This window comes from Salvelinus alpinus, chromosome 1 (genome assembly GCF_045679555.1).
Source record: "Salvelinus alpinus chromosome 1, SLU_Salpinus.1, whole genome shotgun sequence".
NCBI lineage: Eukaryota > Metazoa > Chordata > Actinopteri > Salmoniformes > Salmonidae > Salvelinus > Salvelinus alpinus.
In genome coordinates this window covers 72,882,563-72,903,174 of record NC_092086.1, presented here as the reverse complement: position 1 = coordinate 72,903,174, position 20,612 = coordinate 72,882,563, and the positions used below count along the sequence as shown (strand labels likewise).

Genomic DNA, 20,612 nt, shown 5'->3' with positions numbered 1-20,612 from the left:
ATTGGTTGTTTATCATTGCTAGACAACCATTTTCAAGTCTTGCCAAGTAAATTTAAGTCAAAACTAACTCGGCCACTCAGGAACATTCACTGTTTTCTTGGTACGCAATTCCAGTGTGGATTTGGCCTTGTGTTTAAGGTTATTGTCCTGCTGAAAGGTGAATTCATCTCACAGTGCCTGTGCTTAATCCACCATTTATTTTTTATACTGACAAACTTCCCAGTCCTTAACGATTACAAGCATACCAATAAAATGATGCAGCCACCACTATGATTGAAAATAACGAGAGTGGTACTCAGTAGGCTTGGGCGGTATACCGTATACCGGTATTTGGAAAAAGCAACGGGATGGTTTTTCCAATACAGTCAATACCGTTGAAACTTTGAGTTGAATTTTTTTTAATGTAAATATTTGTAGCTACTTTTTAAGTAAATACCTGCAGTCAACTTGTGCAATACGTCATTTCACCCTTCACATTATGTAGCTTACGGTAGTCCCCAGTCATGTGTCACGTTGTGTTTGTTTACAAACACACAACGATGAGCGACTGAAGCCTTGTGAGTCACTCACTGTCGTGCAGCATGTACCAGGTAATCTAATTACAGTATGGAATTACCAACTAAATGTTTGCCAGCTAGATATCTGTCTAAAATGTGCTAACTGCTCAGCAGTTGTGCTTTTGGCTTGCTAATTTTGTAGCTAGTTAGCCATCTAGCTAAGTGGTTAATACTTTTAAAATAAATACCTGCAATCAACGTGCACTAGGTAATAGATAATGATTGTGTTCATAATTTCGACCGTAGGATAATTTTTCATTATGAAGCATTTTCATTATGAAGCATACAGCGGTTTGAGACAGTCACGCATGTTTGTTTACAAAGAAGAACAAGCAAAATGGGAGCTTTGAGAGGTGAGTCACTCCTGAAGCGCCACTTAAGTGAGGTGATAAAGTAACACTTGTATGAAATTATATATCTTATAACTATATATCTTATAACTATTCTTCTTATGGCTGCAGAGGCAGTATTGAGTAGCTTGGATGAAAGGTGCCCAGAGGTGCCCAGAGTAAACTACCTGCTCCTCAGTCCCAGTTGCTAATATATGCATATTATTATTAGTATTGGATAGAAAACACTCTGACGTTTCTAAAACTGTTTGAATGATGTCTGTGAGTATAACATAACTCATATGGCAGGCAAAAACCTGAGAAAAAATCCAACCAGGAAGTGGGAAATCTGAGGTTAGTCGTTTCAACTCATTCCCTATTGAAGACACAGTGGGATATTGGTCATGTTGCACTTCCTAAGGCTTCCACTAGATGTCAACAGTCTTTAGAACCTTGTCTGATTCTTCTACTGTGAAGTGGGGGCGAATGAGAGGGGATTGAGTAAGTTCTACCATGACCTGAACATGCGCTGACCATGCGCGTTCATGTGAGAGCGAACTCTGTTCCATCGCACTTCTGAAGACAAAGGAATTCTCCGGTTGGAACAGATTTATGTTAAAAACATCCTAAAGATTGATTCAATACATCGTTTGACATGTTTCTACTGACTGTTACAGAACTTTTTGACATTTCGTCTGCTTTTAGTGAACGCGCTTCGTGACTTTGGATTTGTTTACCAAACGCGCTAACAAAAGTAGCTATTTGGACATAAATGATGGACATTACTGAACAAATCAAACATTTATTGTGGAACTGGGATTCCTGGGCGTGCATTCTGATGAAGATCATCAAAGGTAAGTGAATATTTATAATGTTATTTCTGACTTCTGTTGACTGCACAATATGGCGGATATATTTTTGTCTTGATTGGGCTCTGAGTGCCGACCTCAGATTATTGCATGGTGTGCTTTTTCCGTAAAGCTTTTTTGAAATCTGACACAGCGGTAACACAGCGGTGTGAAATCTGACACAACAATACATTGTTGTTTTGTTCGATAATGTCAAATATTTATGTCCAAGTAGCTACTTTTGCTAGCACGTTTAGTTCACATGTCCAAACGCTGGCGCCGGTCCAGGCGAACTCGGACGAAAACTTAAAAAAGTTATATTCCAGGTCGAATAAACTGGTCAAACTAAGTAAAGAATCAATCTTCAGGATGTTGTTATCATATATATCCAATAACGTTCCAACCGGAGCATTCCTTTTTGTCTACAGAAGTAACGGAACGCATGGCGATATCATGAGGAATGCGCATGACCAGGAACTGGCATTCTGCCAGACCACTGACTCAAATAGCTGCCATCCGGCCCCACATCACACTAGAGGCTTCATTTAACGTTCTACAGACTGTTGACATCTAGTGGAAGGCGTAGGAAGTGCGAACAGATCCATATCTTACTGGGATGTGAATTGGCGATGAGTTGAAAATTAACCAGCCTCAGAATTTCCACTTCCTGTTTGGAAGTTTGCCTGCCATATGAGTTCTGGTATACTCACAGACATAATTCAAACAGTTTTAGAAACTTCAGAGTGTTTTCTATCCAATAGTAATAATAATATGCATATATTAGCATCTGGGACAGCGTAGGAGGCAGTTCACTATGGGCACGCTATTCATCCAAAGTGAAAATGCTGCCCCCTATCCCTAAAAAGTTAAGGTGAAGTGGATCTAAAATTCCATGTATAACACTTGATCTTTGATCAACGTTTATTATGAGTATTTCTGGAAATTGATGTGGCTCTCTGCAAAATCACTGGATGTTTTTGGAACTTCTGAACATAACGCGCCAATGTATACTGAGATTTTTTGATATAAATATTAACTTTACCGAACAAAACATACATGTATTGTGTAACATGAGGTCCTATGAGTGTCATCTGATGAAGATCATCAAAGGTTAGTGATTCATTTATCTCTATTTCTGCTTTTTGTGACTCCTGTCTTTGGCTGGAAAAATGGCTGTGTGTTTTTTCTGTGATTTGGCGGTGACCTAACATAATCGTTTGTGGTGCTTTCGCTGTAAAGCCTTTTTGAAATCGGACAATGTGGTGGGATTAACAACAAGATTACCTTTAAAATGGTATAAGATAGTTGTATGTTTGAGGAATTTTAATTATGAGATTTCTGTTTGAATTTGGCGCCCTGCACTTTCACTGGCTGTTGTCATATCGATCCCGTTAACGGGATTGCATCCCTAAGAGGTTTTAATTTCACTATTAAAGATGTGCCAAATAAATTCTCTCCAGTTGAGTTTTGCTAAATTGCTCATGCATTCAACTGAAATGTGTCTTCCGCATTTAACCCAACTCCTCTGAATCAGAGAGGTGCGGGGGGCTGCCTTAATCGACATCCACGTCATCGGCGCCCGGGGAACAGTGGGTTAACTGCCCTGCTCAGTAGCAGAACGACACATTTTTACCTTGTCAGCTCGGGGATTCAATCCAGCAACCTTTCGGTTACTGGCCCAACACTCCTTCCCACCAGGCTAGCTGCCACCAGACTGACAGCAGCAGAGACAATCCCCTACTGGATTAAGATCCCTGCTGCCTAATATTTGTTTTGTTTTGTGCGTGCTGCAAAGTGTGTTTTGATATACTTGCATAACTTTGAGCTTGGTTGTCTGTCTTAGTAGTAAATGTTTGCATGCGCTCATTAACATTTATCTAGCATCCGCTATGAGAATTCCTTAGTACTTGTTAGCATTTTGTTAGCACTCTGTTAAGTGTCTTTTTATTTTTTTATTTTTTTACATTTGAAAATAATTTAATACCGCCCCTTGTGTGCCCTACCAGTAATACCGTATATCCCGAGATTGCACAGGCACGGTATGAAGGTATGGAAATCTTGATACCGCCCAACCCTAGTACTCAGTAATGTGTTGTATTGGATTTGCCCCAAACATAACACTTTGTATTCAGGACAAAAAGTTAATTGCTTTGCCACATTTGCAATATTACTTTAGTGCCTTGTTGCAAACAGGATGCATGTTTTAGAATATTTTATTCGGCCCAGGCTGAAAATACAACTCATACATTTACAAGCATTAACTTCCCTGAAAACCCTCCGCTCAGCCATCTGTTATAGATACGTACCAGCACACAATACTCTTGTCCGTATTTCTTTCCCTTTTGATTGGCCAACTTTCTTCCATTACCATTTCCGTGTGTTAGATCATTTATTTATGTACTCATTTCCCTTCATGCCTCATAATGGCGCGGAAACACAGCCAATATGCAATTATCCCTGGCACGGAACGGCATGGCACAGCACAGACTGAATGGAGTCCTCAAACCAGCTTTAACACCACCAGCCTACGCAGTATGCACTGCCTCTGCCCATATGATTTCATGCTAGGATTTACATCAACACAAACGGGTGAAATTCTGTGAGGCGTGAACAGTGAATTCCCAGCAGGACAGATGTTGGCAAGTCATGGGGACACTGGGATGGGTTAGTATTGCCAAACATATCAACATCGCTGACATTAAGGGGCCAGTTTCCCATACCCATATTACGTCTAGTCCTGAACTAAAAAAACATAGACATTTTCCATTGAGCATGTTTTTTAGTCCAGGACTAGGCTTACCGGAGTCTTAACAAAAAAATTATATAAAAAAAAAGAAGATATGACTATATGTTAACTAATTTATCGTTAAATGTATTCATACATAGTATAAATGTTTTATATTTGTGTCCATATTGTCCTTGAGTTTCTAGTAGATAGACCATATGGTTCAAGAGAAAATAGCCTAATTAACAAACAAAAAACATCTAATCAACAATTACATTATTTTCAATTAACTCTGCAACTCTTCCAACAATTGACTTTTTTCACAACTGCCACCAGTTTGACGCCAACACATTGACAAAAAAGACATTGAAATAGTAAAATAAATGCTATTGTGTGTGTAAAAAAAATAAGTATATTTCATGCTGAAACCCTAATTTTAATCAATGAATCAATCAAAAGTATTTATAAAGCCCTTTTTACATTAGCAGATGTCACAAATTGCTATACAGAAACCCAGTCTAAAACCCCAAACAGCAAGCAATGCAGATGTAGAAGCATGGTGGCTAGGAAAAACTCCCTAGAAAGACAGGAACCTAGGAAGAAACCCAGGCTCTGAGGGGTGGCCAGTCCTCTTCTGGCTGTGCCGGGTCGAGATTATAAGAGTACATGGCCATTGAGGCCAGATTAATATCTTGAAGAACAAAGCTGCAATATGTAACTTATTGGGCGACCCGACCAAATTCACATAGAAACATGAGTTATAGCTCTGTCATTCTCATTGAAAGCAAGTCTAAGAAGTGGTAGATATGTTCTATGTGCGCTATTTCTATGCTTCCCCTTCTTAAATTTTGTTTTTGCTTCTTTTACTTTTGGTTTTGTACACCAGCTTCAAACAGCTGAAAATACAATATTTTTAGTTATTGAAAAGATAGTTCACAGCGGTTTTGATGGTAGAACGATTTTCTACACTGCTTTGCTTGTTTTGTCACAAACTGAAATTAGGCTAATTATTATAATTTTGTAAACCAGGAAATGGCAGAGCGATTTCTACATATTGCACCTTTAAAACACCAATGGCATTCACTAAGGTGATGGTTTATATTCAGGATAATGTTTTACTGCTTTGTCATAAAAAAATGTATGTAAAAATAATCTTATTTAATTATTTCACATATACTAAACAAAAATAGAAATGCAACATGCAACGATTTCAAAGATTTTACTGAGTTACAGTTCACATAAGGAAATCAGTCAATTGAAATAAATTCATTAGGCCCTAATCTATGGATTTCACATGACTGGGAATACAGATATGCATCTGTTGGTCACAGATATCATAAAAAGGGACGTATATCAGAAAACCAGTTAGTATTTGGTGTGACCATTTGTCTCATGCAGTGCGACATCTCCTTCGCATAGAGCTGATCAGGCTGTTGATTGTGGCCTGTGGAATGTTGTCTCACTCTTCTTCAATGGCTGTACGAAGTTGCTGGATATTGGCGGGAACTGAAACACAGTGTCAATCCAGAGCATCCCAAATATGCTCAATGGGTGACATGTCTGTGAGTATGCAGGCCATGGAAGAACTGGGACATTTTCAGCTTCCGGGAATTGTGTACAGATCTTTGCGATATGGGGCCGTGCATTATCATCCTGAAACATGAGGTGATGGCAGCGGATGAATGTCACGTCAATGGGCCTCAGGATCTTGTCAGTGTATCTCTGTGCATTCAAATTGCCATCAATAAAATGCAATTGTGTTCGTTGTCCGTAGCTTATGCCTGCTCATACCATAACCCCACCGCAAACCATAGGGGCTCTCTGTTCACAACTTTGACATCAACAAGCCACTTGCCCACACAACGCCATACACGTTGTGAGGTCAGTTGGCCAAATTCTCTAAAACAACGTTGGAGGTGGCTTATGGTAGAGAAATTAACATTAAATTCTCTGGCAACAGCTCTGGTGGACATTCCTGCAGTCAGCATGCCAATTTCACGCTCCCTCAAAACTTGGGACATCTGTTGCATTGTGTTGTGTGAAAAACTGCACATTTTAGAGTGGCCTTTTATTGTGCCCAGCACAAGGTGCACCTATGTCTTGATGCCACACCCAGGGATGCAAACTGGTGAGGGCCCAAAAAGGTGACACTTTTTTTGCACTGAAACATGCAAAATATCCCTGCTTGGGGGAAATGCAGGTTTTAACTAATTAAAAAACGAAGAATATGATCTACATGATCCGTCTCTGTGTGTAAAATAAAAGGTGGTTATGTGAACCTAACTCACAGCTACAATTTTTTAAAGAAAGCAAACCAATGTTATTTGTTGCCTAGACTTTACTGCAAATGACACTCAAGTCTTGAGAAAAAACAAAACACTAATATTGAAGTTAGCCATGACAGCCTTTATAATAGAACGCTTGGGAACACACACATCTAAATACTGCACTTGTGAAAAAAACTAAGTAGAAATAGAATGAAACAAACAGTCATTCTATTTTTGCTCTATTATTTTGGCCACTATAGTAGACGTCGATCAAGGCTACATGTGTGCAAAAATAACATTCACGAGTAAAAAAAAATATAATCCACCCTCACTCACGTGTTACTGTCAAGTTCAACACAACAAAAACAATATATTTGGGCTACACTGCACATGATTACATTGTACTGCCTATGGACATCTATTCTACAATGTGCCAACAGAGCTTGATGTACTCTTGAGAGAGTACACCTGGCATACCCCTTTTTATCCACTGCATTGAGAAAGAGAGAATGTGTGTGGTGTTCCTTTCAACTCTATCGTGGCATACAGTTTAAGCCAGGCCCAGCTCCAGCTAAACTTGATCCCTGAATCCACTCCACGCCTCATTTTCCCCTAATTCCCTCATTCTGAAAATTAACCACATACTGTTGAGGGAAAACATTAGTTCACAGATAGTACTCTAGTTAGTTCGTTAACATTTCACACAGATTGCCAAGGTCCAGTAAGCAACAAACGCATTATAACTTGAGGAACGGCAAGGAGTCGTATACGTTACCAGTTAATACTATAGAGAATGGTTAGGTTACTGAAGTTAGCTAATCTGATGTTGTAGTGTTAGCTAGCTAACATTAACTGTCTGACCTTATTAGCCAGCTAATTGTCACACCATAAACTCAATTATTTTATCAGTTAAATTGGCCCAACATTTCTCTGGCTAGCTAACAGATAATTCGATCCAGTACTGTAGCAAAATAATTAACTTGTTTGGGATAGGGGGCAGTATTTTGACGTCCAGATGAAAAGCCTGCCCAAAGTAAACTGCCTGTTACTCAGGCCCAGAAGCTAGGATATGCATATAATTGGTAGATTTGGATAGACAACACTCTAAAATAATGTCTGTGAGTATAACAGAACTGATACTCTAAAATAATGTCTGTGAGTATAACAAAACTGATATGGCAGGCGAAACCCCGAGGACAAAAATCCCCCAAAAATAAAAAATTCAGCCTACCACTATGTTCAATGGCTGTCACTTTTATTATAAAGCGAAGTCCTCCCAAATTGCAGGTCCTAGGGCTTCCACTAGATGTCAACAGTTATAGAAAGAGTTTCAGGCTGTTTTTTGGAAAAATTAGCCAGAACTTGTAGTTTTTCTAGGTGGCTCCCATTTTGGCTGTAATGTTTCCAAGCGCATAAATGAGAGCGCGTTCTTTGGTATTTTTCTCCGGTAAAGACAATAATGATTCTCTGTCTTAAATTTTATCGTTTATTTACGTATTAGAGTACCTAAGGTTTGATTATGAACATTGTTTGACTTGTTTGGAAAAATGTATTAGTAACGTTTGGGATTCATTTTGTATACATTTTGATGGAGGGAAACTGGGTGGATTATTGACTGAAGCGCGCCAGCTAAACTGAGTTTTTATGGATATAAAGAAGGACATTATCGAACAAAAGGACCATTTGTGATGTAACTGGGACCTTTTGGAGTGCCAACAGAAGAAGATCATCAAAGGTAAGGCATTTATTATATCGCTATTTCTGACTTTCGTGTCGCACCTGCCTGGTTGAAATATGTTTTTCATGGTTTTGTATGCGGGGCGCTGTCCTCAGATAATCGCATGGTGCGCTTTCGCCGTAAAGCCGTTTTGAAATCTGACACAGCGGCTGGATTAACAAGAAGTTAAGATATTGTTATATGTTAAATATTTATAATTCTGTAGTTTGAATTTCGCGCTCTGCAATTTCACCGGATGTTGTTGAGGTGTCCAGCTAGCGGCACGCCTTTCCCAAAGTTAACAATGCTAACAATACTTGTTCCACAACACTTTCTCCCTCACCTCAAACTTTCCAAATGCCAGTTGTTTTTCGGTTACAGCTCATGAAGTACGCTTCACCACCTTCTCACCCACCTCTTTGTTATCGTTCAGGGGGCGCGCTGCTGTAGCTGGTAAACTGCCATTCCCCTCTCTGCTCTTTCCAGAGCACGCGCTGATGCTATAACTAGCACATTGGTTGTCTCTTCTCTCTTCAGTCGCTACATTCTGTTGTTATGTGAACGATTGGCTGAGCCTTGAATACAGTCAGTATTGCTCCAAACGCGCATCACTCGTTCGCATACAGCCAGTACTGATCTAAAGCCCCACATTTTTTTCATCGGATCTACACGAATCACGTAGGTCACCTATTTTGGATTCAAAACGGCAAATTCCGCTGACAGGTGACTCGTTTGCGTCACTGCACACCTATCAGGTGGATGGATTATCTTGGCAAATTATAAATGCTCACTAACGAGAATGTAAACAAACTTGTGCACAAAATTTAGAGAAATAAGCTTTTTGTGTGTATGGAAAATATCTGGGATATTTTATTTCAGCTCTTTAAACATGGGACCAACACTTTACATGTTGTGTTTATATTTTTGTATATTTTTGACAAGGCCACACAGAGGGCCAGAGATAATTACAGACACCTGTGATAATCTGAAGTACCCAAAAGGGCCACTCGATGTCTTGTGATAGATTACATAAAATCCTTGAAAGATACCAACATTCTAGTAGTTTCAAATGTTTCCAGTAATATACCCTCATTTTGCAAAACTACCCGTGTCAAAGAGACCCCTCCAGAGTTCATACATCATTACAATCAAACATAGTGGTGGGAAAAAGTCCAACTTCTCCAACACTCCCTTTGAAAACATCTCAGCTATCCAAATCACTCCCTGGGGCAGCGCTGTGTACATTATTACAGGAAGACGCCTTACTTTGGAGCCTCCGCCTGTCAAATGTGGTGTCAAAAAACCTGACCAATTTCTGCCTGTTTTGTGACAAAATGAAAGGGAGGACAGGTAAATAGAGATGGCCTGCAGTAGAAAATACAGTTCTTATCTGTGCCTTGTCTAAACCCGTGAGGCGCATTGGACAACCAGGGGGAACTCACTGCTGCAGATCTAATAGAACAGATGTAATAGAATGGGACATACAGTACATTGACTGAGTAATACTGTAAGACTCATTTTCTGTAATGCAAAACCACTCGGAGGGATAGACGTCTGTCTGTTCAGAGCGAATAGACTGCCTAAATATATTGCATTGTTCTGGCTGTGCTTAAGTTACCCATGATATCATCAGTCATGCTCCCTCATGCACGTACAGGCACGCACACACACACACACACAAGTACACACACTCAATTGTAAATCATGTCATCTCATTCCCTCAATTACCAGAGCTTGACAATAACCTATGGTGATCACCCTATAAAGAAATAAATTGAAAGAGCAAGGTGAAGGGGAAAATAAAAATGTCAGTTAAGTACAAATGTGACCTTGGTCATTTGAGCACAAAAATCACTCTTGAATATGATTCAACCCAGTGATTGTAGAAATGTGGCCCCCATAACCCTACAATATGCATGTGATGTCAACCAATGACACCTGTATGTAAAACCAATGACAATTCTTTTCTCCACAAGAGAGCCTCTATTGGACCAAATCATCCAAGAATGGAAAGCCTGTGCTAGGTTTTACTCTTTTGTTAAATGCCAAACTTACACCCAGCCCCTAATCCCTAAGCATTCCTTCAGACTTAAATGGGACAAAAAGGTTTGAGCAATGTGGTAACAATTCCAGCCAGCCTATCAGAAGGTAAGGTGAAGTAATAATCAAACGACTTTAAACATGTCTAATCCTTTCAGATCTGAGGTAATGCCAAGGGGGTAGGGGCTAAGGGTCAATTTGAAATTCAGCATCTATTGCCTTACATCACTTGTGTACATCAAAAGGATGGAAACTTTAAGTCATACAGAAAAGATAAGAAATTCTGCACATCGCAACTCAGTGAAAACGTTGACATTGACATCTAGAAATGCGAGTGGTCGGTAGGACTGATATAGATAAAAACAGGGAATAAAATGCTTCTCTCCAAGGAGAAGACACGATGGTCTACTACAAAATGCAAAAAATACTTCAAGCAAGAAACTGCCTCAGGCTTAAAACCTTAGTTTGGGATAAGTCTACTTTCAGGTTGACTTGCATAAATAGCGGTCACATGGGCAAAGCTGTAGTATGTGAACAGTTGTGCTTCTGTCCTCCACACTAAAACACCAAGTTCAAAGCCAAGTTTAATTTAACATCTGTCACATACATCTTGTTTTTAAGTTTTATGTGTCCAAGGCCCATACAAATTAGATATTCACTCACATTGTGCAATGGTAAGTGGCATTCTTGACACTTTTTTCCCCTTGACGGAACATAAATAACTGAATGAGTGAGAGTGTGTGGCTACTTTACAGGTAGCTCTCTCATTGAGCAGATAAAGAATAAAAAACGGGGGGAGAGGACAGAGGATAATAAACAGGAAACCCTAATCTAGAGAGGGTCAATCAAACAAAGTCTAAGTAGAGGCAGAAGAGGATTTGAGAGGCTACAGGACAACATGTCTCTCCTGGCCCCTATCAGAGATGACCGCTGATAAGCGCCGGGGCTCAATGTCATCTGATGTGGGCTGACAAGCCACTAGTGGCAGGACGTCACTCATCCTGAGTCATCCAATCAGTGCTCAGCTCACTCCGTACCGAGCAGGCCTGACATTACCCATCAACGACATGGGAACAAGACCAGAGGGACTGGGACGAGGACACATTGCAGAGCATAGGGCCACTGGGCAGCAGGACACAGAATCCCGGGTCAGGAAGTAGCCATTTTCCTAGATAGCGGCAACAAAAATGCTGTAGGGCATAAAAATAAAATAAACATTATTTTATTGTCACATACAGCAGACGGATGCAGTGCAATGTGCTGTATTACAGAGTCAGCCATAGTAGTACGGCGCCCCTGGAGCAAATTAGGGTTAAGTGCCTTGCTCAAGGGCACATAAACATATTTTTCTGTGGCAGGTAACCTTGTCGGCTCGGTTATTTGAACCAGCGAGCTTTCGGTTATTGGCCCAAACGCTCTAACTGCTAGGCTAACTGCCGCCCCATACTGGTCACTGTAGCTAACGTAACTCTATAAACTTTCACATCAAGCTCACATAGACTCTCATTTGTTACTAAGGCACTTGGATATATACAGTGTACATGTTAGGTCACTATGTACGTATAAGGCAGGATTTTACTTACAGTTCATTGAAATGTCATGTCATCATCAAATAAACGGTATGTTAACATACGTACATGGTAATAATTCCAATGCATCATAAATGGAGCCACAGAATGAGATGTTTTCATTCCCTCATCTGTTTATTCACTACCCAAAATAGAGGCGGACTCCTCAATCTCATCAAAAACACAGAACAGACACATGCCGCAAACTATGCATGTAATTAATTGTAGCTTTCCTGGGTGATGATAAGCATCACAGAGACACGCTGGGTATGATTAATACTGCCATGCACTGCATTTTTATTATTTCCATGGTAACAAAACATTAAAGGCCTAGCTACATAAGCCCTCCCCACCAACACATACACATGCACAACAGCATGAACACATGAACACACACACACACAAACGTTTGTTACAATGGGAATCAGGGGGAAAAATGTGAACCGGGGGGAAAAATGGGAATTTCCAAGAGTTCGGATGAGGGGAGGGAGGGATAGAGGAGGTAGACTTCTGCTGAGTTCAATTCATAAAGACTTTCCTCATGACATCTTTAATAATATTTTTAAGGGGGAGATAGCAGTCTGAGCGGGACAGATTTTTTGGTACAGTGGCCGCCCGTCGACATCCCACCTGCTCCCCCCAGATCTCATCCAGCTCCTGCCCGCAATCCCACAATGTTATAATTACACATCTTAAAAACCACCATCTTATGCATTATACTGTGCAATGAATGCATGATTTCATAAGACCCTTTCTGTTTGGAATAATGTCATGTTATTAAAAGAAACTCCAGTGTAAACAAACTAATTTGAAGCAGCCCAGACAAAAAGTCCCTGCAAGACCGAATACAATTATGGGGGGAATTAGGAACTTTCCACTTCCAAAATCATCTCAACTCGAACTGTTAGTAAGATAAAGGAAAGGCAACAAATAGGCTAGACTGACTACTGCCCAATCATGGGCCATTATCTCATTGCCTTTAGAAAATGATTAACAACATAGGCTACTTTCCCGTGAGAACTGCAAGCTGACAATTGCTTTTATAATTCATCACAAGTGGCCACTGACTCAATCACATCAGATAATTGTTTTTGCCACCACTACTGTTTGAAGCCATCGCGCGAGCCATTTGTGTAACATGCACCCCAGTTAGAGGTGGGGAGAGGAGAGGGACACAAGATTCATGTGATATAAAAGTGATTTTATAACAATTCACAGTGCATTTAAAACAGCAATATGACCATTATGAAATATTTTGCGGGACTAAAATAATATTTTCACCACAAATTTGACCGCCCTCCCGCAGCATGAACCATTCAGGCTGCGCAGCACACTTCTCTGTCGGGTCCGACACGGGAGTCCCGCGGTAATGCAGGGCTCTAGGTGGAGACACCTCAACAGTTGGCTTCCAGCACTGTTTCATTCACGCCCCATTTAGTCACCTGGCTCAGGGTCTCTCTCTACACTCTATCCCCCAGAGAGACAGAAATGCAACACTGTATAATTCTTAGATAATCACTGAAATTGAAAAGAGGAGGGTCAACTATTAAATGAGAGGTGACATTTGAAAGTTATGTTTCTAAGGAAACCTAGTTTGCATTTCATGAAGACGATGGTGGTTAGAAATCAGTTCAGAGGTTGCAAGTTGCACAATAACGTGATGATGGTTGAAATATTAGACAAGGCAATATGGAATATTATGAAAGGTATTATGAAAACCTTTGAAACTTGAATCTGGTCGTCCATTTTGTTCCTCCAGGTTTTAACTATGAACCGAAACTTACACATTGTGACTGTGTAAGGAAAAAAATAAAATGTTCTTGGCATATTCATCACTAAAGGGGATAGAATTATAAAACCTACATGTTATGAATGGGCGGGCCACAGATGAGGTCAAGTTATTAGTAAATTCTTGATCTATCGATGACAACAGCATTAGGGAAAGGGATTAGGCAGGACACATCTTGGAACAAAGTAATCCACATATTAGGTTATAGATCTCTCTGGGGACGGAGCATCTTCTTGGAACTGCTGTGATGGTCAGAAGTGAAATGCTTGGGGCTCTCCACCTCAGAGTCTGGGTTTTATGAGAAATGGTCAGGTCTCAAGCCACACATTCAGTTTAGTGTGAGGAGAGCCTTGACCTTGTGAAAATACTTCTGTGAGGATAAGACAGCTCACAATCAATACCTTTATACACAAACTGAAACATATCAAGCATGCATGTATGGTAGTACGCACACACATCCCATGCCTGTCCGACACACACACACACACACACACACACACACACACACACACACACACACACACACACACACACACACACACACACACACACACACACACACACACACACAGTAGTAGTAGTCTTTAATATTGAACTGGGGAGATAACGCTAATGCACTATTCCTGCCTGCATACTGTAAATCCTAGCACTGCCTGTTCCTGTTCGCCTTAATGAGTTATTGAAGCATAATTAATTCACGGTGAATTCCTAAATTGAAGTCAGAGTTTCCATTACGATTAGGGAGCGCCGTGTTTAAGAAGAGTTTCGCCGTCATGCCTCAGATATCGCTTAATATCTGGCCCCTTCCCCTACATCTCTCCTCATCTTCAGGAGAGTAGAAAAAGAAAGCTAATTTTCTTGAGGCTTTCATGGATTTAAATAATCATTTTATTTTGTCTGGGAACTCTAACCCTCTCATTATGTTGATGGAGAGGAATAACAGTGAGAAACACAGGGATGAGGGAGAGGAGACATGCCTCGTATCCCCTAAGCTCTAATTCGACAAGAAGTGGGTCAGCTCATGAGGAATTGAATTTGAACAGATGTCAATTAATACCCATTATGCCTGCTCTTTCAGGAGGCTGCTGAATGATCTTCATCTCATGTTCTCGGAGCCGAGTCTTACATGAGAGATTCAAAAAGATTTTACATGATATAGTCCTCATTTCTCCACTGTGCTGGTTGAATTGATAGCGCTAGGACATTAGGTAGCTAGGCCTCTCTGTTACAGGGTAAATGGAGTGTTCCGGTTCTAGGCGAGTTCAATAGATAGATGTGCTTTATTCCCTTACAGAATGTTGAAAAACAGACACTTCAAAATGTCTTGACGTTCAGGATTCTAGAGAACATCTCCCAGTTCTCTTTTAATTGCGTAAGCTCCGGCAATTATGTAAGAATAATATTATGTTCAATACATTCAGGCACCACTTCAAAGGACTGAGATGAATAAAGTTGACTAAGTTCTTTAAATATACGGAACCAGTCAAAAGTTTGGACACACCTACTCATGCAAGAGTTTTTCTTTATTTTTACTATTTTCTACATTGTAGAATAATAGCAAAGACATCAAAACTATGAAATAACACATATGGAATCATGTAGTAACCAAAAAGTGTCACACGTACCAACAGACGAGTGTGATCATTCTATAGTGGTCCCTGTTGCGTATGATCAAACCGGTGTGATTAGAACGCTTGATTAGAACGCTTATCATAGGTGTCCATTAAAATATATGCAATAATCGGAATGCATTATTTGTCACCAGTACTTGCGAATAAAACTGTAAATACAGTATGCTACATACATACATACAGTATGTGCCTACAGCAGAAACGACAACACGATATACAGAAAATAAGGAACTTACTTTGATAGGAACGCACACATGTCCAAAGATATTATTTGTAAGGAAAACAACAAGGAAGGCAAAGCAAGCACCAGCAAGAAAATGTTCCAATTCTTACAAGACTGCACAAATGATTGCATACTTGATCTGCGCAAACATGAGTGATGTGTGGGGAGCTCTCCTCAAAGAGAGAAGTTTATCCGGCTCAGTAAAGTGTCAAACATAACTCACGCTGGGGCGACCATTAGAGATATTTGGAACTCACATGTGAAAAGGTTGAACAAATCTAAATATATTTTATATTTCAGATTCTTCAAAGTAGCCATCCTTTGCCTTGATGACAGCTTTGCACACTCTTAGCATTCTCTCAACCAGCTTAATGATGTAGTCACCTGGAATGCATTTCAATTAACAGGTGTGCCCTGTTAAAAGATACTGTGTGGAATTTCTTTCCTCCTTAATGCGTTTGAGATAATCAGTTGTGTTGTGACAAGGTAGGGGTGGTATACAGAAGATATCCCTATTTGGTAAAATACCAAGTCTATATTCTGGCAAGAACAGCTCAAATAAACAAAGAGAAATGACAGTCCATTATTGCTTTAAGACATGAAGGTGAGTCAATACGGAAGATGTCAAGAACTTTGAAAGTTTCTTCAAGAGCAGTCGCAAAAACAATCAAGCACTATGATGAAACTGGCTCTCATGAGGACCGCCACAGGAAAGGAAGGACCCAGAGTTACCTCTGCTGCAGAGGATAAGTTCATTAGAGTTAACTGCGCCTCAGAAATTGCAATCCAAATAAATGCTTCACGGAGTTCAAGTAACAGACACATCTCAACTGTTCAGAGGAGACTGCGTGAATTAGGCCTTCATGGTTGAATTGCTGAAAAGAACCACTACTAAAGGACACCAATAAGAAGAAGAGACTTGCTTGGGCCCAGACATTAGACTGGTGGAAATCTATCTCAAAGTCCAAATATGAGATTTTTGGTTCCAACCGCTGTCTTTGTGAGAAGCAAAGTAGGTGAAAGGATGATCTCCACATGTGTACTTCCCACCGTGAAGCATGGAGGAGGTGGTGTGATGGTGCTTTTCTGGTGACACTGTCGTGATTTATTTAGAATTCAAGGCACAATTAACCAGCATGGCTACCACAGCATTCTGCAGCGATACTCCGTCCATCTGGTTTGAGCTTAGTGGGACTATCATTTGTTTTTCAACAGGACAATGACCCAACACATTTCCAGGCTGTGTAATGTCTATTTGACCAAGAAGAAGTGTGATGGAATTCTGCATCAGATGACCTGGCCTCCACAATCACCCGACCTCAACCCAATTGAGATGCTTTGGGATGAATTGGACCGCAGAGTGAAGGAAAAGCAGCCAACAAGTGCTCAGCATATGTGGGAACTCCTTCAAGACTGTTGGAAAAGCATTCCAGGTGAAGCTGGTTGAGAGAATGCCAAGAGTGTGCAAAGCTGTCATTCAGGCAAAGGGTGGCTACTTTGAAGAATCTAAAATATATTTTAATTTGTTTAACACATTTTTTGTTACTACATGATTCTATGTGTTATTTCATAGTTTTGATATGTTCACTAATATTCTACAATGTAGAACATAGTAAAAATAAGAACAACCGTTGAATGAGGTGTGTCCAAACTTTTGACTGGTTCTGTATATTTAAAGAACTGGGAAGCGTTATTTACTGCCTTACACCATAATTTGCAAATAAATTCATAAAAAATCCTACAATGTGATTTTCAGATTTTTTTTCTTCTCATTTCGTCTGTCATAGTAGAAGTGTACCTATGATGAAAATTACAGGCCTCTCTCATCTTTTTAAGTGGGAGAACTTGCACAATTGGTGGCTGACTAAATACTTTTTGCCCCACTGTATATATATATATATACATATATATATATATATATACACAGTGCCATACCTTGGTAATTGCCACAAGAACATGTAAGGCAGTAAGTAACGCGTTGGCCATTAGAGATGTCCAGTTACTTTTGATGATATATCATATCGTTTTCACAATATTACAACATTATTTTAGCGCTAGTTGGCTGTACCTGCACAAACTACAGTATTAATCCTTAAAGCTTGTTCTCCATCCTCTTTTTAAATAGGGAGCCAATTTGTTTTCAGTTCTTTTATTTCCATTACTGATCAAAACTCGTTTTCTCATGACTCTCTCGTCACTCTGCAGCAGACATATGGTGAGCAATATGTTTGGAACATCGAATCGCAAATCACAGTATCAATACATATAGAATTGTGAAAATCGCATAAGTATCGTACCTAAGTATCATGATAATAACATATCGTGAGGTTCCTGGCAAATCCCAGTCCTATTGACAATATTTCCTTCTGAAAGCACACACTTCAATTCATTGCGTCCTCAACTGTTTTGGAGGAGAAGGTCCAAGGTCCCTTTCCTCTGACCTTCTCCTCTAAATAATTTTGAGAAGAAGGCTAGGAAAGAAGATGTGATGCATCCAGGAAAGATTAATTGAGAAAGAGACACTTACTTGAGGGTGAACTGCTCCACTGTGGAATTGGGCACCAGGTAGAGGAAGATGTTGAGGGTCTCTCCTGGCTTCAGCGACTTCTCAGGCAACCTCAGGAACATGTTCTTATCCAGCTGCTTGTCCACCACCAGCTGCTTCTGGCTGGAATGGTACAGGCTGATGCTACCAATGCGGAGGAGGGGATGTTGAGAGGGAGGCTCGCCCCGTGATCCTCCTCTGCGGCCCGAGCTCTCGCCGCACTCCCCTCCGCTGTCCGGGTCATGGAGGGTGTAGTACAGCTCGGCCTGGAGGGACTCCCCGCTCAGCTCCAGGACCAGGCTGTCGCTGGAGCTTTTCCTGCGTCCCAGAGGGGCCACATTGGTGTTGAACCAGGTGGGGGGCAACTCCAGCTGGGCCAAGCACTGGGCAAGGTTTCCCCGGAGGCGGCATGACGTCTTGATCTCGCGCACATCCCGGAAGCCGTGGAGCCTGACGCAGGGCAGCTTGTCCTGGACCTTGAAGTCATCCCAGTCGCGACCGGCGATGTAGAAGAGCACCTGGACCACGGGGTTGCTAGATAACACCCTCGACTGGACGATGAAGGCCCGGACCTTCCAGTTGACCGTTAGCCGCCCGAGGATGTCCAGAGGGCTGGAGGGCTGGAGGAGGTCCTTGGATAGGCTCTGGTCCTGGGTGAACGGGCCGAAGGTTATGTTAACGGCGGGAAACTCCTTGGTCTGGAAGACCACAAAGCTCTCGGAACGCTGGAGAGGGTGTTTGTTGGTGGGGCTACCGTTGCTTTGGCCCGAGGACCTGGTCTCTCGCAGGAAGAAGGCCAGCTGGGCGTTGGAAAGCTTGAAGTTGGCGGGAAGGTAGATGTCCGGAGGGGTGGGGGTGGGGGTGACTGCCGAAGATCTCAAGAGAGCATCTGAGCTAGTCGGGGATACTTTACCTGCAAACGCTGAACACAGAGAGATAGAAAGAGAGAGAGTAAAGGGTTAGAATCTTTACAATGCAACATGTATTTTCCATTTTTGCAAATTACAACAGCTCTTCACATGAAACTGCCACAGATAACAATAATTATCTGATAAAGAACAGTATGTGTCAAGTGGCCTGCAGGCAGATTGCCCATTGTGTCCAATGAAATGGGTTGTATAAGTAAACAAGCTGCATGACTCTGATTTTATCGTACCTGCTGTTCACAAGATAAACAGCTCAACACCACACACTCAACCAGTTGTTCCTCGAGTTCAATAACACACCAATAGTCAGTTTTAAAACTGACAGAGAAGCTAACGAATGGACAAAACACACAAGCTTTCAAAACAACAAGATATTTGACAAAATGTAAAAGTGAAATAGGGAGATACTTTAGAACAAAATAAAGTGGGAACAAACACTCAAACGTGTTATCGAATGACAAACTCTGGGAAAAGAGAACAAATAAAAACATGTGCCCCCAAGCTATAAAATAAAAAAACAGCATTGATGTTACATACTTATCAATAGTACCAAGAACATGAAATAAATGTGCCAAAGCCTTTCCAGACAGACCAAATCAGAGATTAAAAGTCCCATATTCCAAATCGCCTGGCATTGAAAGTATATATCCTCAAATAGCCCTTCAAAAGAGTATATCCAATCATCAGTAGAGAGTGAGTTTGCAGTCACCAAGTTAACAGATTGCCAGTTTTAAAAAAAAACTCCACGTTTCTCTCATAAATCTCCTCAGATATTCGCAGTACTAGAACAGATTCCTGGTGGTTCCCCTGCTTGCGCTGCGGCACACAGCTGTGGGGGATCTACAGAAGTTCTTGAACTTGTGCTTATGTTCCCTTTGGTGCAGTCGTGGTCCACAGCATAAACCCACAGAAGCTCTTTGAATCCAGTCCACACATGTAGCTCCACTCTGGCAGCTGTCCCTGATAGACCAAACCCCTCTTCGCAAGCCCGGGTTTAATACTGTAGACAAAGCCTTGACACCGCCCTGTCTCGCCACACCTAGCCTCAGTCTATAATCAACATTTGAGCTCCCAGACAGCGCTAAGACACACAGGCCTCAAAGGACTCTTGCACCACACACACACACTCGTAAAAAAAAATACTGTTCAGCTCGATTCATCCTCTCCCACTGGACATGTTCAGGAAGAGGCTTTCGTGTTTGTGTGAGGCAGAGTGTGTGAGTGAATGAGTGTCTATGTGTGTTGGACGGGAGGGGTGGGAATGGGGGAGGGATGTACTACTTGAATGCATTCAGGCAAAGAGAGTGAGCGGGAGAAAGAGAGAAAGGGGGGGATTAGGTAAAGATCATAGTTGAATTAGCTCGGCCTGTCCCCTCTTCTTCTGCCACGGCCCCCCGAGAAAGATAATGAGGATGCCTGGGGAGGGTTGGGGGTGGGGGATTGACTA

General features: G+C 41.1%; 1 protein-coding gene across 2 annotated transcripts in view; it reads right to left on the bottom strand.

Moving 5' to 3' along the window:
* Nucleotides 1–20,612, bottom strand: part of LOC139530066 (transmembrane protein 132E-like) — a 368,068-nt gene that overhangs the window by 91,367 nt on the left and 256,089 nt on the right. Inside the window, exons 1-2 of one of the 2 annotated variants that reach the window (XM_071326131.1) lie at nt 19,703–20,431; nt 18,222–19,161 (exon numbers count right to left, since the gene is read on the bottom strand). In XM_071326131.1, coding sequence (XP_071182232.1) covers nt 18,222–19,161; nt 19,703–19,781 — 1,019 coding nt within the window. In that variant the 5' untranslated portion in view covers nt 19,782–20,431. Of the gene's footprint in view, nt 1–18,221; nt 19,162–19,702; nt 20,432–20,612 lie in introns of those variants that run through there. The other variant, XM_071326137.1, reaches the window with a different exon arrangement.